The sequence below is a fragment of the Anticarsia gemmatalis genome, chromosome 8 (assembly GCF_050436995.1).
Source record: "Anticarsia gemmatalis isolate Benzon Research Colony breed Stoneville strain chromosome 8, ilAntGemm2 primary, whole genome shotgun sequence".
Lineage (NCBI taxonomy): Eukaryota > Metazoa > Arthropoda > Insecta > Lepidoptera > Erebidae > Anticarsia > Anticarsia gemmatalis.
In genome coordinates this window covers 5927563-5953210 of record NC_134752.1, presented here as the reverse complement: position 1 = coordinate 5953210, position 25648 = coordinate 5927563, and the positions used below count along the sequence as shown (strand labels likewise).

The 25648-nt window shown below is 34.2% G+C and overlaps 2 protein-coding genes across 6 annotated transcripts; one reads left to right on the top strand and one right to left on the bottom strand.

Moving 5' to 3' along the window:
* The first annotated feature begins 1974 nt into the window (after positions 1-1974).
* Positions 1975-7797, top strand: LOC142974788 (membrane-bound acylglycerophosphatidylinositol O-acyltransferase frj-like). The gene is made up of 7 exons (XM_076117303.1): positions 1975-2292; positions 2720-3027; positions 4032-4183; positions 4476-4687; positions 5300-5473; positions 5701-5839; positions 5926-7797. Exons 1-7 carry the CDS (start codon positions 2063-2065, stop codon positions 6214-6216), a joined length of 1506 nt encoding a protein of 501 aa, XP_075973418.1. The 5' UTR covers positions 1975-2062; the 3' UTR covers positions 6217-7797.
* Positions 6256-24298, bottom strand: Mnr (Membrane-bound Notch regulator). 5 transcript variants are annotated; one of them, XM_076117307.1, is made up of 6 exons: positions 24141-24298; positions 15409-15534; positions 14324-14391; positions 9989-10123; positions 8900-9716; positions 6256-8042 (listed from the first exon to the last, which is right to left on the bottom strand). In XM_076117307.1, the coding sequence occupies exons 3-6, from the start codon at positions 14382-14384 to the stop codon at positions 7997-7999; spliced, it is 1059 nt and encodes a 352-aa protein (XP_075973422.1). In that variant the 5' UTR covers positions 14385-14391; positions 15409-15534; positions 24141-24298; the 3' UTR covers positions 6256-7996. The 5 variants fall into 5 exon arrangements, with proteins under 5 accessions (XP_075973422.1, XP_075973423.1, XP_075973424.1 ...); XM_076117308.1 differs by lacking the exon at positions 24141-24298 and adding an exon at positions 16798-16882; XM_076117309.1 differs by lacking the exons at positions 15409-15534; positions 24141-24298 and adding an exon at positions 16798-16882 and having other exon boundaries at positions 8900-9002; positions 9105-9716.
* Positions 24299-25648: the final 1350 nt, after the last annotated feature.

Genomic DNA, 25648 nt, shown 5'->3' with positions numbered 1-25648 from the left:
TTTAGACAACACGTTCATAAATTCTAAAATACGATTACGAAACGAAAATAATTAAAACAAGATCAGATTTTTTTTGTTTACAATTTTGTTATTAATAAAATAACTTTTAATTAATTTAATTCTAATCATCGGTAAATAAACAATTTAAGCACATACTATAATGTTTTGTGATTATTTATTACCTATCCGCTTTTAAAGTAAAGGCGGCCTCCTGCTGGCAATTTCAACTTTGTGGTAATGAAAATCAACCCGACTATATTATTATTTGTTATATTTTCGTAACACACAATATTTGCATAATTTCTGGTCGTCTTAAAATTCAACTTTCAAGGTAGGTAGGTACCTAAAAATATAACGAAATGGAGAATGTTACTAGGTATGCCAAATCGCTTGAAATTTTGACACAGTATAGCCTGTATGTATACATATAAACTAGTTTTTGTTTTAGTCAAAAATACCAAATAGTTTTGATTTTACAAGCATTTAAAGTTTCGAAAAATATCGAGTTCCGCTAACAGCCGCGTGAGCGGCTGTGACGTCATACTATACTACCGCGCCGCGCGGGCCGCGTCCCGCTTAGTATTAAGTCGCCAATCGTTGTTGTAGGTGTAATAGCTTGCGTAGTATTTTGTTGTGTTTTCGTCCGCTTATGTATAAAATAACTTATAGTAATAATAAATACTATTCGATTAATAAAATGGATAAAGTATTTGAAAAGGGGCAATCGGATATTCTACCTAATATAAATGGAATAATGGTTGCGAATTATTTGTGAAACAAATAGAGGTTTTGTTGCTTCCGAAATCCTACTTAATATTATAAATTTGAAAGTTTGTGAGAATGTAAATATGTACATACATAAGTACATAAGTAATACATACAATGACATACATATGTCATTGTATGTATGTATGTATGTACCTATGTGTGTACGCACGTACATATGTATGTATGTATGTATGTACGTATGTTTGTATATGTATATATGTAGGTATGTACGTATGTATGTATGTAAGTATGTAGGTATGTAAGTATGTATAGATGTTTGTTACTCTTTCACGCAAATTTGACTGAACCGATTACGATGAAATTTGATATATAGCTGAAGACCCAGAATAACACATAGACTACTTTTTATCCTCGAGTTCCCGAAGGATTATTTACGCAGGAAGGGTTTCCATGCGGACGAAGTCGTGGGCGGCTTCTAGTATATTATGCATAGGTATAATAAGTAATAATGTTAGATATTTACGATCACTGCATATTATAATTAAACAATTTTTAACCGAAATAATCGCATACTTATCGATTTTACATTTTTCCTGCCACAGTAAAATCAATAAACTCGCGATCAATCGCTTAGAAATTGTTTCATTATAAGATGAAGTTATTTATTATTACTTATGTACTTACCTACATAATATTAAATTACATTTAGGCACAACATATGATTTCCTAGTATTTGAATTGAACATTTTTAAAAGTATTTAGGAATAATTTCAATGCACCGAGCGCGCGACCGCAAGCGGACTGTGTGAGCCAGACTGAGCAAGTGTAGAGTGACGTCACACCGTCACCGAGAGCTAGCGTCGTGCGGTTACAACTTGTTTTACTTATAAATCGAAAACTAATTGACGTATCGAAGTAATTCTTTCACCAGTATTTTTTATTTTTAAACGACAATATGGAGTGCTAAAAATCAAAATTAGGTAACATTCTCCATTATAAAGGTGTAACATTTATTCAAGAAACCAATCTACCCCGACTGCGTGTTCCGATGAGGAATGTACCAACTTTTTGCGATAGATATATAATGCTTTGATGATGGGATATTACCAAAATTTAAAGAAACTGAAAAAGTTGTCTCATTATTAACTCACGTGAAGGACAGATTTGCAAAAAAAACCGGAACAGATCACTTCCCTAACCTTTTGACATTTCGTCTAAATGTCATCCGACAGCCGACAATTTGTCAATATTGTCAGTCTAACAAAAAAAGCAACGTCTTGAGAAGTTGCGGCTATTTGATCTAAATAAATATTTGGTTTTTTCCGAAGTAAATATGTGGGGCTTCCTCGCAAAGAATAAAAACGATATAATATACTTATCGCTGCTTCTGTTTAGTGTTGTGATCGGGCCATATTACAGGAAATTGAATAATGTGGAAACCAAGAAATGGGCTGGCAGTATTCTCGGCATTTTACTCATAATTATAGTATCTGGATATAGTGCCGCACATCCAATATTGTCAGCTTTATTTGGAATAACGATCATAAAGGTTGCTACGGAAAAGTAAGTTATTTTCTGATTCACCCAGTTATAAATCTAATTACCTACTTACCTATGTTGATAACCTTTGTGCAGTAAAAGAAGTGGGGACAGATTTTGTAATACTGTAATAGGTACTCAATTATTTAGATGGCCGAAGTTCCGACATCGATTTAATTCGAATACAAGTATGCTGTTAATGTTACAATAAGTATTAAAACAGATAGATACATAATAATTTTTAATTATGGACCAAGTTAATTATATTGTTTTGTTCTAACATACAAGTACCTACCTATTCCTAGCTTTACTGACTACAGTATAAATATTATAGCTATTTCTATTCAGTTTAGTAAACAATTTTACAATAATTATAAAAACATTACTTTAGAATGTAAAAATCTTTTTAAGAGCTTCATTAAAATCATACAATCTTATTTGACTATTTCAGACGATGCCATGTTATGACATTCTTCTTTATGTTTGGATACCTGTTTGTCTTTCGGCTGGCAGACAAATTTGGTCTACCACCGTCTTCTGGCCAGACAAACCTGATTGAAATGATAATAGTCTTGAGAGTGGTTGGAGTGGCATTTGAAATAAACGGCTCTTGGCTGGCTTATGAACAATCAAAGAAATCTGATGGCAAAACAGAACAGAAGCACCCAAAAGGAATAGATCCCGATTTTGTTGAACTAATCAACCCAGAGTTTATTGATCTTTTTCATTATGCATTCAACTACTGTGGACTACTTACAGGTAATTGTAATAGCTTTGTACTGTAGGTAGATGTTTAGTCTAAAAATAAGTTGAGCTGATTTGCTGAAGTAGGCCAGTAGAAAACATATTTAAAATAGATTTTTTGTAGTAAACACAATTGACATTTGTTACAATAATAGAAAAGTTATATCTGTCTATGTTAATACAATTATTGTTTATGTAGATTTAAACATAAAAATTATCTGTACAAATAAATCAAAAAACATATTTAAAATAGATTTTTTGTAGTAAACTCAATTGACCTTTGTTACAATAATAAATAAATTTAACCCATTAATGTCCCACTGCTGGGCAAGGGTCTCCTCCCGTAATGAGGGAGGGGTTAGGCCTTGAGTCCAACACGCTGGCCAAGTGCGGGTTGGGGACTTTGCATGCCCACAATAAATGTATTAAACAAATTTTAGGCATGCAAGGTTTCCTCACGATGATTTCCTTCACCGTTGGAGAGAGTTGGAGTTGTGATAATTATTTCTAATACACACATAACTTCGAAAAGTCATTGGTGTGTTGCCTCGGGTTCGAACCTGCGACCACTTGCGTAGGAGGTGCCAACTTATACCACTCGGCTATCACCACTCACAATACAATCACAATTACAATAATAGAAAAGTTATATCTGTCTATGTTAATACTATTATTGTTTATGTAGATTTAAACATAAAAATTATCTGTACAAATATCATTGGATATCGTTATCGAAATAAATCAAACAACCAGTTGTATGCAACATTCGTAGATGGTGGAGATAATTTATAAAATAACTCAGATTTAAATCACTGTGACTCGCAGGTTTATGCAGTTGTTGATGGTCTGTCGGATATAAATAATTAGTTAGGATATTTCCTCTTTATTATTACCTATAATGAAGATGAATTGTACACGCCAAGGCTTGCTACTAAATCAGTCAGATATAGTTTTAATTTGAATATATTATTAATTTACTTATGCTCATATATTGAACATCCTATGCTATTGTGTTTCAGGTCCATATTACAGATACAGGACTTTCAATGACTACTTCCGTCTACCATACAGCAAGTATGTTGACTGCTTTGGATTCACCATCAATACATTGAAAACTGTTCCTCTGTACATCTCATTGTACTTGGCTTTCTCTAATATTTGGCCTTTGGAGGTAAGACTACAATATGATTATAGAGATGTCATGAATACATATTTTATAAGAATTAATTATGTTTACTCTTCAGAGTACAGTAAAATAGGATACTGTTGAAATGAGTACCTATATTATTACCTCTTTTACCTCCATAACCAAATTTCTACAGATTATCTTGACTGCTAATTTTAAAATATATTTATTTTACTGGCTTACACCATTGTAATTATTATCAATATATTTAATTTGACTCCAACTGCAGCATCATAGCTTTGAGATCACCTATCTCATATTCTGCCTTTATTTACAGTATGTATTAACAGAAGAGCATAACAACAGAAACTTCCTATACCGCATGATGTATCCCTGGGCGTTATTTGCGGCATTCAGGCAGCGCATCTACGCGGGCATGACTTTAGCCGAGAGCGTATGTACTTCGGCAGGACTCGGCGCGTACCCGGTGCAAGGAAAAAATATGTCGGGCCATGGACCATCAGTGGGATACTTGAAGATGATAGAAATGTAAGTCTTAAGTGGTTCTTTGTTAACCAATTTAAAATGATAGCATTTTATTTGACTAGAATAGCAGATATAAAAGGTAGAATCATAGTTCTTTATTATAGTACTATATCTATTATGTACTACACAATTGCTTGCTGTAAAGTACTGATGAAATATTCTTGCCTTTGAGATCTACCTAGTAATGATTGCTCAAAAATCTCTTATCAATAATAATATAGTCACTGATAAAATTATGTTCTGAGATAATGTCTTTGGTTGATAATGTGACCTTATGTATTACTACTTGATGTAGATCATGCAATACATGAATGCATAGGTCATTATTAAGGTAATTTACTATAACTTGCTGCACAATGATTACTTTACCATTTCAATATGATGCAAATACTATTATAAATGAGAATGTTCTTATCATTGTACCTACACATGAATATAAAATGCCAATCATATTTTTTACTAAACATAACTAAATTCTAAATTTTCTTTATAACTTTTTTCTAAATATTCTTTATAACTTTTCTTTTAACAGGGATTTCAAATTGTTATCAAGTTATAACTCTTCTTTGTTTTTTGGAAAACTTGGTTACTTTATACATTTTCTTCCACATTCAGGCCAGAAGAGGAAGCAAAGAAAGCTGAATATGATTTCAATACAGTGGAATCTATGGATGTGTGGGGATGTGAAACTGTGGTCACGTTACGAGACTCCATGAAGGTTTGGAACAAAGCTGTGCAATACTGGGTGGCTATGGTTGTCTATAAACGGTTCCCTGTTAAGCCTCTGAAGTAAGTACATCCATTTTGAAATAATGTTCTATTTACCTGTTACTTTGTCACTTAATATAAAATGAAACATAAAACATTTGACTGTGAGAAATAAGTACAATAATTTATTGCTATAAAAAACTAAATGACTATTGTTGTCTTTATGAATGCCAAATATTTTTGGATTGAAGAATTATTGTTATGTTTCTATGTTTTCTACTTTTTAACGATTTATTCTGTTGTCTCAGGATCCATGCAGCTCTGTTTGTGTCAGTAATCTGGCACGGATTCCACGCCGGCTATTTCTTCTGCATTTACGCTTGTCCATTCTATTTGATGGCCGAGGATGTTTACTCAAAACTATACTATAGAAACGCTACTGGCAAGGTAAGACAACAACTATTTGGGTACCTTCTTTTTGAGTAGTATTTTCTTTGTGCACTTTATTTATACAATTTTAACTTTAATTTCAGACAAAGAAAATTATCGGTTTCATAATGTGGTTCTTGCGATCTCACTCAGAATCTTACCAAGCGGCCGCTTTCCTTCTGCTTACATTCGACCGTATTTGGATCTACTATTCCTCTGTCTACCATTATTGGTATGGAGTCTGGCTAGTCTTCTATCTAGTAGGCCTTATTTTGAAGGCAATAGATAAAGAAGATCGTAAATATGGACCAAAACCACAGGCAAAATCTGGAGAGTTGGAAACGTCTCAAGGAAATCAAAATCAAACAGACTCAGCATCACAACGGACCGAGTAGTCAAAATTGTAAGGAAAAGGTGACAATGAAAAAGTTACAAGCAGGTAACATAATATATTGGTAATATTGTAACAAGTAGCTCAATTAGTAATTGTCTATTTTAGATTAAGGACAAGGTACATATGTAATCGAATTATAAATGTACCTATTGGTTAGACTACATGAATCCTGATTGTTGGTATTTAAGAACTTTGAATGTCTGAAGCTCGTACGGCATTTAACGTAGTTAAGGCAAAATTTTACTTCAAACTTAGCGAGGTTTACATCTCATTCTCACTAGTAATGTTGAGAAGGCTTTTACTGCGCTGACGTCGGTCGAGCGGACACTGCACAGCGACGCTAACGTGCGCGACAGATTTCGCTATGTAATACGCAACAACGCGCTCGACCAAATCAGTGTAACAGAAAGGGAAGTCTACATTACAAGGGCACATTGCAAGTTCTTGAATGTTTATAACTGGGTTCTTCTCAAAAACTGTCGACGCGGCGACGTAGTTTACTCTCTTCTTATACAATTTTTTCATGTAAGTGGGGTAGCCTCAACTATAAAGTTACCTACATTTTAATATATACGTATTAAATAAGCACTAAGCAGACACAAAAGCTTTTAAAACAAAATTAGTTGTCGTTAATTTACACTGGGATGTTTGTAAACATATTTTAGTACACTACTCGAATTAGACTTTTTACTTAAAGGACGGCTTTAATAGTACTTTAATTAGTTAAAAGTCACGCAGGCAGGTTAACCTATTATAATATTAAGACAACTGGGACTTGTGGAATATTTTCTTAACAATATTTAATTATTTTTTGGTGGGACTTAAATCATGGATTTCTAAGAATTTATACTAAAAAATGTTTTATTTTTATTATATTAATGCATTTATACAATTATTACAAATTGTCAATTGGACTAAGAAATCTTTATATAATTTATTACAACCCACTTACTTACAAAAATAGTTAATCAGCTGATTATGCCATGATGGTATTTTCTATCTTATTTCAATGATTAAAAGAGAGAAAGAGACAATACTATTTTTCTAAGTTTGAGGGTGCATTTGTTTTATTATCTGAAGGTCGGTTGAAACTGGGTGTAGGTTATTCGGTAGGGTTAAGTAAGATAGGAGTATTTATAGAAAACATGACATTCCTTGACTAAGGGCGGGCTGGTATAGTATATCACGCAATTTTTATGCCATATTTGTACGAAGAAATAGTTCTGTAAGCTTATATACCTACCATTTATAAGGTAAGCACAGAGCGAGGTGTGGGGAATACAACCTTTTATACTTTTACAAAAAAACATTTTATTGGGACTTTGTAGATCGATTTTGACGCGAGGGGAAAAAAGATTTTATTTATTTAGAGATTTTTACTTTATATTAAAAATGTATGAAGTTTTATTTACATTTAGACACGACGCTCTGTGAATACTCTCCCTAGGCAGTAGGTGTGGTCACAATATTGATATAATAAACTTTTGCAAATTGTAGTACATACCCTGTATTTTGTAGCAAACACTATATATTTCTAGTCTGTTTATCTCAATTGACTGAATAAAAGTGATTTTATAACGTATTTTTAGTTTTATTTAATAATATCTATGTTAATAACAATATCACATATACACATCAATATGTTTTATGCAAAAAGTAAAAAAGGCATCAAATATCACTTTGAAACTTAACAGCGATTATAGATAGGAATAAGTTTTTTTTATTCATTTGTTATTTTTCTTATAATTAAATAAATATAAAATAATAATCTCCAAATTAAATTACTGCATATATTGGCGTATCAGGTACATCAAGACCATTGTCACACTGAAATGAGAAATATAATATAACAGTATTAGAAATAGCATCTTTTTGAGTATTTTGTACAAAAGTAATGTTTTATACAAATCATAGAGCAAGTGCATTACTAATAAACAATATAAAAGCAAGCCTCATAGATTGCGATACAGTCATACCTCTTAGAACATACTCCTGTAAATGCATGCATGTTAAACATTGTTAACCGAGATTCTTCACCTCATCGTCTGTTGATTATACAAAAGTATAGCATTCATCTTATATTAACATAAATTATAATGCATTAAAATGATGGTATTACATGTCAATATTATGAACATTGTGATTTCAATTGTGAAAATGATTTCAGTGTTATGATTGCGACCAAAAATCACTACTGGAAAGGATATATTTCATGTAATATTATAACTACTGCTAATACAACTAACATTCATTGAGACAGAATAAGCATAGTGAGTAATGTTGCAATAATTTCTATTGTGACTAGAAAAAACTGGTACGTACAAAAAACACCGACAATTATGTGTTTTTCTATGCATTGAATGATTCTATACTATCCAACAGTGATTGTTGATCGCAGTGTTATACTTAATTATAAATAAAAATCTAGTAGCTCTACTAAACCTTAACCAAGGCATTACAAATTAGTCGGTCATTGTTCAGATCTACCAAAAAATTAAGTACTGGAATATTCGTTCTAAGCGAATTTTAAACAGTACTTCGAGATATTAATCATTGCTGTCTTGTTAGCCAAGCCAAAGCTGGGAAAATAAAAAGTGCTAGTAAGGGAAAAGCTTGTGCTAAGTAAAGAAGTGGAAGAATAGAGTGCCAAACCCATTACTACAGTGAGTGGTAAAGGAATTTACCTAAGGTAATAGGTGGGTCTGCGAGTGGCTGCCCCACTATAATGCGCATTACTTTGCCCGTAATTCTTGTTTTGGGCTGGCGGTTGACTATTCAGCTGATATCCTGATGGATAAGATTGGTGATTAGAGCTCCTCGAATTAGAGCCATAAGAGGAGTAATTCGGATTCTCCATAATAGGTCTAGTATTAAAGAAATTGCTTAAACCTCCGTTTTTGCCGATACTGCCAGCAATGTTGCTGATGAGACCAGAGAGAGGGTTGCTTTGACCGTTGGCACCAGTAGCACCGCCGCCACCATTGGCGTATTTGTTCAGAGTGTTGAGAATACTGTCGATAGCACCGCCGCCGAATCCAGATCCGGTGTTGGAGCTGGAGCCACCGTAGTTAGAGCTGCCTCCGTAAGGGCTGTGACCTCCACTGGAAGATCCACCGTAGGGAGAGCTTCCGCCATAAGGATTAGAACCACCATGAGTATTACTGCTTCCACCGTAGGGTGAATTACCACCGTAGGGGGAGTTACCACCGTAGGGAGAATTGCCTCCGTAGGGAGAACTACCTCCGTAGGGATTAGAGCCACCATTAGTATTACTGCTACCACCGTAGGGTGAACTGCCTCCATATGGTGAGTTGCCACCATAGGGTGAGTTTCCTCCGTAAGGTGAGTTACCACCAGTGTGTGAGTTGCCACCGTAAGGTAAGTTGCCTCCGGGTGGAGGAGCGGGTGGGTTGTAGTTAGGGGGACTGTCGAAATCTCTAGTTGGTGTTTGTGGAGGTTTTGGAGCTGGTTTGTCAGGTTCCGCATGAGTAGCACCACCTCCTGAAAACATAAATGGATTTATGAAACAAAGTATAGAAGACTGCCGAGGTATACAGGTACGCGCCATTCAACTTTGTGACGGCGGCGTCTTATTGCTCAGTTATTTGCACTCCTTGTCTACGTCTGTTGTATGTCTTTTTCTGCGCCTTGTTCACTTGCGTTAACTTAAATGGCGCAATCTAGTAATATATCCAGCAATATAAAACATTTCAGCCAAATCTTACGCCAATACAGTTACTTAATAAAAAAATTAAGTGGAGTTTGTTTATTACCTTCAACGAGAGACTTCTTCTTGCAGGTAGGGTATGTGCCGCAGTTTGTTGCGTGTCCGAATGAACACGGATCTTCGGCGAGCACACACACCTCGCTGTTCAGACAGCCTATGTCTTTGCATGTTCGCCCGTATTCTGTAAATTAGTAAAACACGTATATTTTAAATCTGTCTGATTCATGATCGTGTGGCTTGTTTTATGTGTTATTTATTATTAATTAGACCCTATTGCATAAAAGTAGGCGTAAAATTAATCATCATGAAATGTCGTGGTACTGCACACTGTTCCATTGTAATAGAATCATGAAACCGGAAAATTATACCTAGTCGTTTTAGGTGTACGTAAAATACTGCAGTAATTTTCAGAAGTGTTGATGAATCACACTAATCCTAAAACTACAATTGCGTTATTCAACGTTAGCCCAATATTTAGTTTGCTATAAATATAGGTGGGAGCTATAGTTAATTTATCACGAACTACCGTGCGTTGTCGGGATTCCAACGTAGTTTTTATTGACTCATAGCCAAAACAGTAACTGTGATGTTATTTGCGGATTATTACTGAATAACAGGTTTTTTCAAGAATTCCGTTTTCGTAAAAAGCAAAAGCTTATGGGAACTATAGGTATTAAACCAGCAATACCATATTGTATACGTATTAGACATGATAGACAACACGTGCTTCGCGTAGAACTATGACAAGCCATCCGGCGATCTCCCCGAACCGTTTTAGCTTTATTTTTAGTTCAAAGGGAACATCTAAATCAATAACATTGACTTGATAAATCAATATTATAAGTAGTAATAAGTACCTACCTATAACAAGAAGCGTATCGCTTACAAATTATGTTTTGATGTTCTATTTACGTGTAACTTTGTAAGACTCATTGTCTATCGAATACAATGTCTGGGGGTTATCAGATTTCAATGAAAAAAGTAATAATGAATAGGCAATACAATACACAGTTGATACATTTCTGGCAAAGTTTGCCCTACATACAGCCAAAACAATTTATTGTTTGCCGAAAAGCTATTTCGCCGTAAAGTGTAATAGTATCACGCCTAAAATTTTACAGATCGGTCGACATAAAAAACAATAATATCTATAGGTCTTACCAAATCGTCAAATATAGGTAGTATCACGTTAAGGGAAAAGAAATCGACTAAACAAAATCCTACCAAACCCTCACATACATAAAACTGCTATCTATGAAAATACATGGATAAAGGGCAGCATAAATATCCATCATATTTTCCTTCAGTACGAATCCACTTATTCCGAATTATCTTTACATTGTACACACAACCAAAACGGTCGTCCATTTTCTTGTAATGTAATTCTTGATGCGGAAATAGATATTGCATTTTTTCCACAACATAAATCACATTCAGATACTTAGAGGCATTATCTACAGTACACGGAATGTTACATTCGTTTCATGTCCATTTACTGGAACAATAAAAGGGGTTTGGATAGGTAAAACGTGTTTGAAAATGGAAAAAATACTCCATATAAATATCGTATGAATATATTTTATTCCGCTGTGTCTACGAGAATTTCGCCCTTTTTATAACCCAAAGGGCGTGACCGGGTAAAGAATTCGGTTGTAAGGGAATAGGGATCATTTGCATATACAAGATTATATACTTAGATTGGACTCGCCGTCGTCTTCGAGAGTCAATATCACACGTAATAAAAGCCTACCGAACCGAAAAACTTCGCCATCGAATTGTTTTCCACTACGTAGGTTTTATGTGCTTTATCATAATACGTTTTTGTAATACAGGTACTTTGTCTAACACTGCGGAAGTGGGCGAAAATTTTTGCACTTTCCATTTTGGTAAAACATTTTTGCAAAGTGCTCTTGTGTGCCCCGTGGAGCGTGTAAACTAGGTTAGGCTAACATGTGGACATGTCATTCACGATGTATTTTCTATCAGGATTACTAGAACGGTAGCTAAACGAGGTTTGTTAGTGTTTCTACTATTTAAGTTTAATTTAAAACCCAGGTGATCAAGCGGGTTACCGCGCGGAGGTTAAGTTGAGACTGATCTTTAAATTGGGCTGGTTTTATGAGAGCTTCTTGCTAAGAGATTTTTAGAAACTATTCAAAAAGTATTAGTCAAGACTAAGTAATGGCAATCGGTAGAATAGAAATCTGTTACACGAGTCCAACATTATGTGGGTAGGTCTGGTAATCCACACTCTGCATAAAATTTCTTATACATACACATGAGCGATGATGTGTTAGGAATCAATCACTTCCATTTCCCTACTATTACGAAGTACTTACTACGCATCGCCCCTTCGTCATCCGCAAACATGTCGAAGCATACTATAAATCACTGTAATACTACATTATCTACTGTGTAATACAATGACGTGAGCAATTGTGTCATTGGTTAGCAATTTAACCTCTCATAGCAATGTAGCATGCAGTAAAATAGCAATATTTAGAAGAGGGAACAGTGTCACTCCTTGTATTACAAAGTTTCTATTTCAATTCAGAAAATATTACTCCAGGAAGTAGTAATACACTTTGGCTCTGACATCGACAGCATACAAATTTACACAACACCTAGAAGAGAACATTCTATACAAAAGTTTTATACGACACCTAACAATCTGCTAACGTTTTTCCAACTCCGATCGACTAACATACCACTACAAAGTAGTTTTAACTTTCCAAACACAAAGTCCAAGTTAAATTCCCAGACGGGACTTTAATCACTTGAAAACGGGACAACTGCAGTGGTATTAAAGCGGATTGTGAAGCGCTATTCGTAGATCCATATCATATTCCTTGTGAAATGTAAACCGGCGGCTCATATATTAGTTGATAGTAATAAGAATAACCTGTGCAGAAGACTAGAAGCTTACAAAATTTTAATATGTGCCTTATTTTAACTATCGTATACTTATATCTCTCATACATACAAAACGTCACGTCTGTCATACCAGAAGGAGTACCACGTTTCATCCTTAAGAAACTTAGTCCCAAGTTACAGATTATTAAATATTTTTAATTTTCATCCACAATAATAATAATCAGTTTGTCTTTGAGACTTTTCAAAGACCTTTATGTAACCTTATAATAATGGTTAAGCGGTCCAACGAAAATGTCAAATATTTGACGGATACTGGGACTTGGAAGGCACGGGTTATTTGTCGTTAAACGCGCCAATGATTTAAATTACTTAGCTTTGAATGAGAAGTAAAGTATGTTTTAAAAAACTTAGTATATTTAAAACCGAACCGAAGTTGGTACTGAGGAAAAGTTGGACAGTAGTTGGTAATAGACTAAGAGCTCTCCACTTTAAGTCTTAATATTTCACGATGACACTTATTGAAATAGTTTGAGTACCAATTTGTTGAAACGATCTTTGAAACAAATTGTCACAATCTTTGCTTACATCGGTCTATAGAAAAGCTTTATTTAAATATTTGTTCTTTTATCTTTACTATTAAATGTAGAAGTAGAGTATTGAAGATGTTATTAGTTGAACGTTATTCAAGATAATATTTATATCCGTCGTAACTATTTTAATTGACCTCTTAAACTAGGCGATAGTACGTTAGATACGTTTGCTATCAAAAGTAATTAATGATAGACGTAGTACTACTTAGCTTTATATTTATATCTGCAGGGAAATCCACGTTTTACTGTACACAGTCCATATTATTCGAGTAAAAATACTTCAACTTAATAGAGCAACAAAATATTCTGCGTAATAAAATTTGCGAGTGGTAAGTAAGACTCTAGAGGCAGTATAAACAAATAAAACAGCATCATCGGGAGGGATCATAACTCATTGTTTTGTTACTGTGAGAGGCGGATGCTCGGTTTACGCGAACATTAGGTAATGGAATCGAGCCATATCTGGGCAATTGGAGGGTTGCGTACGTGCCTTCACAAAACGCCTGTCAAACTTTACAAGATGTTGAACAGGGTTCGTTTAAAATAAGATATCATATCAAGTGACGTAAGCGTGAAGGTCGATTGTGTGTACTGCGCACGTATATGTAACGACGGGAAACATATCATTATATAAATATGAAAAATTAGCTCCTAGAACGGCATTGCACGTGAGGTCTAAAAGACCTTTACTAGATAATTTTATTATTTCAAAATGCTAGTATAGTGCTATAAAGGATTTTATAAGACCAAAGTTCCAGGTGCAATCCTACTTTTCGGATCTACGTCAACGGAACTTAGTCAGTCAGCCATTCAGTATTAATGCTGCTTATGTTTATCACAGTAGTTCCATAGCTTGCTTGTTAGCTAATTGCCTAAAGAGTGCCGTGAAAGACATGTGATTTGTAAGCAATACTTACTTGAGTATCCATCAGTGAAATACACCAAGGCGAAGGTACATAGGACTGTGCGCCAATCCATGATTGACCTGTAGCAAACAAAACATTCATCAAACATCTCATGAACATAAGTCATAGTATTTTGAGGAGAGATGTTAATAAGCAGAAACTGATGCAAATTTATGGAATGGACAAAGCGTTGAGAGCATATTCTTCATTAGTCGAACGTTTAGTAGATAACAGTATGAGTGGTCTAACAAAGTTGAAGTGTAAGCAAGATGAAATAGCTTGCCGACACGTGTATTTCAACGCTGCACACGTCTGTCCGACAGCTTTGCTGAAACTTTATGACACCTAGCTACATTCCCCGAGCAATTTCGTCCGAAACTGTTTCGTATAACCTCGTTACCAACTACTGCTCCCACTATGTAAGTAAACGTTTTGCGGATATGACACAAGTTGTTTCTCTTTATTGAAAACAGGAGACGCGACGGATCTAGTTAGTGGAAGCGACGATGTTTGTGTACTTTGTACATCGACTCGGAACATGTAATTCCTTTCGTGTTCCGTAGTTCACGTTTAGTGTTGCTCTTTCCAAAATTGAATTCTTGTTACTTGCAACAAAATATTTGCCAGCGTTATTTTAAAATATTGTAAGGAAACAATAAGGTTATTTTCACGGAACGGTTTTCTGTGTGCTTTTCTAAACACCGTACAATTTAGAATTGTACACAGAAAAACTAGAAAATTTTCAGGCCAACGATTTCACGGGAACAAATAAAACCGAACACTGGTACAAAAATACTACAATGAAATGACTTGATTGACCTATTCTAGTTAGCAGCAGTCATTTTGAACATGATGACGTCAGGTATTCATGTGTATGTATACCGTCTGGATATTGTGTACCTACATTTGTCTTTCAGGGCCGAAAGATCTATAGTACATGCTGTCTAATAATCCATCTGTCCACGTTCATACATAAAACAGTGTAATAACTAACGGCAAAGATGTCTCTTACTAACCTTCTGACAATGTATATTAACATGTTTATCAAAACGGAAAAATAACACACGCAAATGATTTCCTCGTACTAAAATACTTACTAAAAGAACGGTCGACATAAATCCGTAGGTGAAGTGATAGGGATGGAGTCGTAGGGTGTGCCTCAATGTCGCAGGTCAATGAAGGTCGGGGGTCGGGCCAGTCACGCAACTTAAAGTTCAGTTTATCTACGGGAAAGTACAGGTTGAATAAACTATACGGAAAAATCAATTTGGGGCCGCTTCCCCGTTTAGTTTACTTTACCGATCGCATAGGAATGCTGCGAATTTATCTACCTGCATGAGTAATGGTAAACATACATAGGTGGTAGAGAACATTTTGTTTTGATTTAAAAAAATCGTTGTATTTACGGAGAGTTATGACTCCTAAAGTGCCTACTAATACAGCGTGTAATGGAGGAAAATCCTTAAGGGATCTTTTAAGGCCTACTAAAACGAGGTTAGAATGAATGGTGCTGATTAAAAAGGAGTTTCAAATTAAAAGGATCCCTAGAGGGATATTACATGCCATAGAGCAGAAATTGGATAGCGATACGAGAGATATATTGCCCGACATAAAGCCGTGCTCCGTAACTTTCTGCCCATTTCCGGCAGCCCACTTGTGAATCGTATTTCGGAATCCTTTTTATCTTTTTGCCAGTGCGAAGCGGCGGTGGAACGCGAAGTGACAGCGGCACCAAGCCACTTCGCAGCTCATATATCACTTGAGCCTGTAACGGCCATGTTAACGGCCCGCCTGTCACCTCCGCGCTTCAACCGTCCACTCGTGTTCCTCTTACTGACTATTGTCTATTTAATGGCTTTCTAATCCTTCATGTCACGCACAGATCATAACGACGTAGAAATTATATTTCCATTTCGAGAAAAATATTTCTGAGAAAGAAAATAAATCGTTTTCTTTAGTTTACGATGCAACATGAGAATTACATAATTATATAAATAAGGAAAGCAATCGAATTAGAGTTCAAGAAAGAAGACAAGGGGAACGTGACGTGGCTACAGCTGAGTCCGATCTTGTGAATACATAGACAGGAGTACGTGACGCTTCCCGGACAGAGTTCGATGTTGTTGGTTGCAAGATTTGGCGCGTTCAAATTCCAGACGCGATGCACCGCCGGCGGCTTCCACTCCACAAATTCACGGATTGCACTGAGGACGCGACGGGTGTAAAGTAAGGGTGTCGCGTACCGGGATTTATATCGGCGGAAATCTCCGGTGTGTTCACACTTCATGCTTGCGGTAAGACGACGCCAGATAAAAATGCTCCGGAGGTGGAATCGCGTGCGGCTTGAACAGATTTTCGTTCTCGCCGAACTAAGCTTATACACGACACATCGATTTATATTCGTAGCGAGATTTTAAAGCTTCCAGGAGAGCTTTGTTGGTATATAAGATTAAATGTCACAATATATTAAATTCCGAGAGACTTACATGTTTGAACTAAGTTGAGAACTTACAATGCACTAAGCGTGGTCCACTTATAATAAAGGCTAAGCCACAACTGAGAAGATGTTTACTCATTACTGCGTACATTGCATGATAAGAACAGGGTAATTCGTAAATGACATCATAATTGTGTATATTTATAATTTATTACTGATAATTCATAGTAGGTAATTACAAAGCAAACTTTCTTGGAGTAGCGCGGTGACTAATTCTAAGAGGAAACTAAAATATAAAAACAATATTATTCAAGTATCAGAAAGTTAAGGTTAGTGTACGTAAAAATCAATAATGTCCTAAATACACCTAAAACCCAGATTAGGAAGATACACTTTTAATATGCTAAGTTCTAGGCCAAACGAGGAAAATCGGGTGCGCCGGAAAGCTGTAATGGGTCCGTTTTTCTTCGGGTGAATCTCCGAATATGCTTAACTACATTATATCGTAGGCAATCTTTTGTACTTAAAATATCCATTATTCATATTATTACTCCCGGAATTACGGCAATTATAGCCAAACTTTGGCCATTTACTTATGTAACAAGGAATAATTCGATATACCGTGTGGAGTTATTGATCGTGGTGAAGTTATCAGAACGGCCAGAGGGTGGAACAACCCCACATAAATCAGAAACAAGGCGAGAGAAATGTCCAAACAAAGGTATTTAGAAAAGTGTGAAAATCGTGAATTACTGGATTTTCTTCCAAATGGATGAGCTATTTTATATTGGTTGGAATAGAGCCAAATGTGGATGCGGGTATTGAGCGACAAGCATACTTATCACGCATAAGTGTTCCATTTTTATGCGTGTCTGGTCCATTAGTTATTAGAGAACTTTTATGTTCAATCAAGGAATAATGATTAGATTAACGGCTCAACTGTCAAGTAACACTAGCATCGTATAGAATACACGTTTTATTATGTCTTTTTAGGGAAATAGAATACATTAGCATGATATTTCCCTTCTGTAGACATTTAACTTGAAAATCCTGAAACCGTTTTACTCAGTTGTATTGTCCAGAATACATTTCGACTTAAACTATGCAATATCATGCTATCCTTATGATTTTTGAATATGAGAATAGTGCGATTTTTTGGTAAAGTTTTATAAAAATATCATTAGCTATATATATGTTTCTCATAAACATGGTTCATCTATGGTGTATTTTTTCTTCAGTAATTAAATCAAGTTTTCCGTAAACGTGAGAAAACAAACCGGTTAGTTCTCAGTCGTGTGTATCCTACGTAGAGATGTGATGATGCAAATATCCTTGAGACGGGTCATTTTGTGGGACGGCGCGATTGTTCTATATTAGACCCATTAGTTTCCGTCTGTACTATCTGATTTCGTTTTACTAACATACACGTACATCAGTGCCGTGGAATGTTGGCAGTAGAGGTTTTATAGTAGAGTTTTATAGATTTTACCGCATCTAATACATATATAATAATATACCTATTTACGTATTTTATTTCTGACTAGCTGACCCGCGCAACTTCGCTTGCGTCACCTAAGAGAATGGGGTCAAAATTTTCCCCGTTTTTGTAACATTTTTCGTTGCTACTCCGCTCCTAATGACCGTAGCGTGATGTTATATAGCCTATAGCCTTCCTCGTTAAATAGGCTATCTAACACTGAAAGAATTTTTCAAATCGGACCAGTAGTTCCTGAGATTAGCGCGTTCAAACAAACAAACAAACAAACTCTTCAGCTTTATTATATTAGTATAGATATGAACAGTTGGTAAACTGCATTGATAGTTATTTATATATTGTTTGTATGGTGTAAATTATAACGAAGGTTATTACAATTTGAGGTTGCGGTTGGCAATTTTTTTGCCAACTACTTTTTATTAATTTTGTAGTGTTTTGCAACATATAAGTACGTTTTTTAATTACATTAAAAATACGTTTGACCTGGTTAGAAGCATTAATGGCAAAATATTGTTGAAATAGAAAAAATCAAGGCATATTGTTGCTTTTCTCAGTAATCTTCCCTGGAATTTCCATTGCACATAATATGGTTACGATTTGATTACGACGCGGTAACTTACACACGTCTGGCCTCAACTGTGGAGATTACGATAACCTAGGGTTAAATCGTCACAATTTTTATATCTTTGCCCAAGAACAAATTTGTATAAAGAGTAAAATGAACTAAAACGTGCCCTCAATCGAAGGGTAACATGAATCAACGATGAAAGTGTAAGCACAACATGACATGACATAACCATTCAGATAATCGGGTGATGATCTTTTATCACTGTTTACTATTAAATAAATATACAATAACACGTATGTTTCATGTGCTCATTCTCCAGAACAAATTCCGTCTTATAGCAGAACAAAAACAATCTCGATAAGAGTTCATATGAAGGTCAGTTTAGTTGAAATATGTAATTTTATTCGGGGTAAAGTAGACGGTCGTTGACATTTAGCGAAATGAGGACATCCCAGTAAGAATAATCTGGTTCACCCTGCCGTTTAGTAGTCTTGTCCTGTCTAATATGACCTCCGTGAATTGTACAAATTGCATTTATGAATGAGTTTAATATTATTTACAAACAAAGGACATAGTTATTCATTTTAGGAGAACATTAATGAACTAGCTTTTGGAGTGTCCATTTCGGGATCAGTCTATAAAAGTAGCTTGTTAGTACTTAAATCTCGTTATCGTAAGGCTCTTCTACGAAATTTGCATCTTACTGTAAGGCATAATTATGGTTGATATATTTATGTAAGCACCTATAGCATGAAATATTCCTTACGTGAAGTAGGTGACAGTTTATCGGTTCATAACATTAGTATCTTTATTAAGATAAACTACTTATGTCAAACGCAACTGAAATAAATGAGTTCCTAGATAATTTGTAGCCTCGTGTTTTAATGCATGAACAGATAAAATAACAACCAATGTGGCTATTTAAAATTCTTGTTATTTCAGCTTGAAGTCGCTATTTCTTCAAGCGCCGTCAAAGGATTGAGCATAGCAAATGTTTGTTTCAACTGACTTGGATGAATAGCTGCAGTCGTTTTATTTATAAGCTTGTGCAATCCATGCTTCTGTGTCTTTATTCTAAGATGCTAAACTTTTTCGTTTAATAACTAAAAACGGCTAGAGGAATAATTTACTTTGATCTCTACTTCTATCATTTCTGTAGAATAGATTTATAAAAGAAGATTAGCTTTGGCTGGAACTACTTTCAAATGTTACATTACAAGATTTCTGGTTTGATTTTGACGTTTTTTTATTAAAGTAGGAATATTATGTCTAAGTTTTAAGATATGCTGCCGATATTTAGATGAGAAGTTGTTAATCCTGCTCGAGTTTTCTACATTCGTCCTTTGCTATCTACCGGCAGCTTTCTCGAATATAATTTTCTTTATTTAAAAGTGTAGCACCAATCAATTTAAATGCGGCTAAGTACAAGTATCTTTTAAGGATTAATGAGTAATACTGAGTCACTCTTATTATTTCCTTAACATAGCTTTTGCGGTGATGTTTAAGCTACACAGTGGAAAATTCCAGACTAGTTTAATTAAATAATATAATGAGCTTTAGAGCAATTAATTAAACATATCCTTCTAGTTGCGGTTAAGATGTCTAATTAAGGGATTGGAAATTAGGTCAATAATCTTCAGTGTATTAATCACCAAATATGTAAATACTTATAACTTAAATTATACTATGGTTACACATTTTGCAGCTACTGTAAGAGTAGTTCTAGTTAGTTATAAATTGACGAAAATGAAATCTAGGATATGATACCGCAGACCGCAGCAATTGTGTCGTTTCTTGACTTCCGCCATCAACTTTACTTCAAATATTTTCAATATCTGCTTATTAACAACATTCATTTGTAAAAAAAACAAGTTCAAAATAAATATGCCTTATTAACGGAGGCGAAAAACCCTCAGGTAAAAATATTGTGAAATACACCTGCACCTACTCTGAATTTTAGGAGAGTAACAAGACACATTATTCAATATCGTAGAAATATTGAACCTTTATTAGGTTTCTTTCTACGCGCTATTGGAATAACTTGAATTCTAAGGATTCCTTTTATGTACATTGTACAGTGTCGCATATGAACATTCCTAACCGATTCTAACGCAGTAGCGTCGTCGCTATAAAGTATAAACTTCCTCAATTGTCCCACAGATATCGTTTGCACTCCAATTGTAGAATATTGCGGTGGATTTTGAACATTTTGGTAAAACGTGACTTATATCCATTCGACTCTGCGCTGATATTAGCAAGCTGACGTTGGCATAAAGCCATAATTGTACCGTCGAGCCTGTACTCTCTCGCCCTAGTATACCATAGAGGAAACGTTTTCTCACACAAACTAGACGTTTTTATGACCACCAATGCATCATGCGAGAAATACATACATTTCGAAATCATTGTAGTTATTTAATTGAAACTGAATTATATCCAAATGTCTATTGCAGGCTGTAACAATTGCGTGATGAAAACGATTAGGCTTTATATTTCATCCATTAACGTAATTTGATTGACTAAAACGAACTGCGAAGAAGAGTGTGTTGGATTGCGATAATATAATTAAATAATAAATCTCTTTTATGTTTTGCCAAATGGGCGGAATCTCCTTTAGAGGCTCGTCAAAGGTTACTTGGGCTACTGGCCAAAATATATTCCTAGATAAGGTAGATACGTGGGTAACTGCGCCTCTATAAGCTTTAGAACAATTACATTGGTTAAGTAAGTGACGCCTCGTCTTTCAGACAAAAAAACTTTATATAGCTATAATATATTTAACATCAACATCTGTCATAATCAGTTCATTAACACAAGATCAATAAATAAAAAAGAAAACAAAAAACTTTAACTCCATGAAAACTTTTCATTCATTTTAAGTTTAATTACACACTCCAATGGCTTGCAGCAGGTTACTTGACCATTGTGGTGGACTCAAGTCCCAATCCTCAGTTCGGAAAGAGACCCTTGCCCAGCAGCGGGACAGTAATGGGTTATCAAAAAATACACAGTAGCAGACAGATATAATTTAAAGTAAATAAAAATAATCTGACCACAATTGAGCATGATAACCTTTTCCTTATGCATATGAAGAAACTATCAGGTTGATGAAGGTAAATAGGTACTCAGGCAGCTGTTTTATTAAACAGTTTATCAATACCTATTGTTTTACAACACTTTAATGATTTAATATAGTAATTGTTTATTGTGTAGGAAACAGGAATATGATATAATAATTATGATTTAATATGAATTGCTGCATATTAATTAAGCCTATTTAGTTAATTCATGACCAATAACAAATTAATAATCAAAGCAATAATTTATCCATACTAATATTATGAAGCTGAAGAGTTTGTTTGTTTGTTTGATTGTTTGTTTGTTTGAACGCGCTAATCTCGGGAACTACTGGTCCGATTTGAAAAATTCTTTCAGTGTTAGACAGCCCATTTATCGAAGAAGGCTATAGGCTATTATATATCATGACGCTACGACCAATAGGAGCAGAGTAACAGTGAAAAATGTTACAAAAACGGGAAAAATTATGATTATCTTAAGTGACGCAAGCGAAGTTGCGCGGGTCAGCTAGTGTGTCATAAAAATTACAATGAATTGCAGTGAATTACTAGGAAAATATTACAAAGTTGCACATTAATATTACAGTTATTGGTCATAATATTTTCATGCCATTTTTAACCTATTTTTCTTTAAATTTTGTAGTTTCTAGTTCTAAAGGTTATTTCAAAAGACCTTTTTGAAATAACCTTTAGAATATAATAATATGATAGGTGCATCTGCCATGAGTCAGGAGGTACTTGCATAACTATCCCTATAGTTTAAATAAAGAAAAAAAATATAAGATTTTTTTATTACTTAATAAATATTCTGCCATCAAATTAAAAAGTTGGAGCTTGTTGGACAAGTAAAATTGATTTACAACACTGAATCATACAATCAAATAATAAAAATATTTATATACATTGAGCGCATGTATTGTATCAATGTGCATGCAATTGGCTCATGCATTTATAATGAAAACTTTCCTTTAATGCATTGACATATTATGGGAAGTATACACAGTTATCCGCTTGTGGTTTAATGTTACTAATAAATATAGTGTTAATTACTTATTATTACTAATTTATTTGACTCATTTGTACTTGGAACCAAACAACTGAATTAGGAGTTCTTTGGACTTTACACAACAAATTCAAATGTGGTTTGTAGATATCCTAATTAGGAAGGACTTTTTAAACAATAAAAACATCATTTTATAATGAGGATACTTTTTTTTGTTTTTAAACTTGTAGCTTTTAATGATTTTGCTATTATTAGCAAAATTATGAAACACATACATTTACTACTATAAGTAGGTAAAGGCAGGAAGGAGGCTGGCTGTTTACAGATTTTAAGAACCATCTTTAAATAAAAAGAAAATAGACCTTATACTAACTACTACTAAATATTATACAAGCAAAGATCTTTCTAGAATCAATTTTCTAAGCATTCAATTGTGTTGAGATTATTTATAGCAAATAACTACAGGATGTTTCAATTTGAATTGGAGTTAAGAGTAGCTCTACGGGTTTCCTTGTTACACTATAATGATAATAGTATTACTTGCCTTATACATATGACATTCATACAGTGAGGTCAAGTCACCTGACCTTAACTTATTAACATGCACCAAAACAAAACATCATAAATGAAAAAATAAACATGATTGGAACAATTTTTTTTCACTATGTGGCTTAGGCTATAGTCTTTTTATAATATTGTACTAAAGTTATGTGCGGTTTTGCACATCTTAAAAAAACCTGTTTCTACATAACTTAGTGTGGGACTTCCCAAATGATTTCTAATAAAAGTGAATAATGGACATTAAAAGGTCCTATAACTCAGATAATGTGTTTACATAATGCTTTAGAACTTAGATGTGATGTCAGATAACTTATTTAGACAAATTTGTTATCTATTCAAAACAAACAGTTTATGAAAACATGTAGATAATGTTCAAATCTTTTAACAACAGCATGTGTACTGTGGCTTCTGATAGTTAATTAAATATTTATAAGAATGAGGAGTCGACTCTTTAGCGTGATTAGTAAGCAATGGAGTCATTTACCTGTGCAACGACAAGGTAACAGGCTGTAAGGTCAGACCAATTTTGTGAAGCTAAATAATTACAATACAATAACGCTGATGCTAGTACAAATGCGTCATCAACTCCGAGAAATTACAACTTTTAGCTACATCCGTGTTATAACAAAATAAAAACAACATTAAATAAAAATAGAACATAAAATGGTAATTATATTTTTTAACTTACCTTATTACTGGATAGAGTATTCTTTTACACTTGTATATTTTCAGAACAATATAACTAAGTATTATTAATTTTTATAACTAGAAACCAGTCCGTATATTTCGCGAACAAGGTCAATAATAATTCTCTGCTTGACGTAAATCGACATTCGCGTGAATCAAAAAACAACATACAGCTTTGACAGTTGACAAGCTTTTCATAAATGTTCTAGCATTGTCAATGTCTGAGAGAGAAAAGACGAAGCTAAATCGTTTGAAACAAAAAGAGACAGAATCTATGCCGTGCTTTAATATTCATATTTTCTGTTGCGTGATATGGAACGCGAGATAAATGTCAAAAGTGACATTTCGTTTCTTATGAAGATGTTAGGAACATCTTAGCAACTAAGATTTTTCTATGCGGATACAGTACTTTAACGATTGATATGAGACAAAATAAAAGTTTTTTAACTTGTAAAAATGTTAATTCAAGGAAATGTTTTAAAAGTTATTACTTTTCTTAGATATCTTGTCCTTAACTACGAAATTGAACATATAAAAAAAATGCTATGAGTTTCAGAACGTACCCTAGAGTCTCCGAGCTTCGTAGAGCTCGACGTAGAGTAAAGCAAGTTAAAATACTTAATACGTTTATTAATTTCATTTCAACCTCGTTGGCCGAATTACTTAATACCAATTATTGAATTTGGGTGTGTTCTGTCTCATTTCCATTTAAAGCATTTACTGAGTTACAAATTCACAAAAGCAAACTGTAAAATAGACGGGTAAATAACTGAGCGGATAGGTACAAGTAAAATGGGCCATAAGAGAAGAAATTAATCTCCGATCAAAATAGTACCTACGTATGTAGGTATGTAGAATTATTGTTTTTAAATAATACGTTGGGTACCTTAAAAGGCATATAGCAGATCCAGTACATATTTGTTTGTCCGGTTTACAGGATTCGTATATTATTATCTTCTCAAGTTAAACTAAAAGCAGGACAAGAAAAACATATCAAGACAAAATATTTAAGTCCTGTATAATAGTTGCAAGTGCAATCATAAAAAATGCTGTAATTTTTCAAACACGCACAGTAAACTTATTATCAAAATTACACCAATAAAATATTTATTCAAAACTCTATCTCCATACAAAATTATTATAATAGTTAAGTCCTATAATTAATCACACTGGACTAATTAAAATAAGCATTTAATCACACGATTAATAAAGCGATATATTACTAAACCGTCAAAACCAATTATACGGTTTCAAATTCGATCCACAATATTAATTTCGTGTTTTCATAAGCCACACTGGCGCAAACACATCTCGAAACTAAAGCAATATTCCACACACGCTCTCTACCAAGTATGATAACTGGTTGCTAAAGATATCTGCGTAATAGAAAACTTACATAATACAGCCACTATTTTGTTTTCACGAGTGTTCTAAAACTGTAAGGGAAATTGTTGCTTGGATATTATGTTTGTTACTTGTTATTGCAATCGTACTCAATTTTTCTATCTC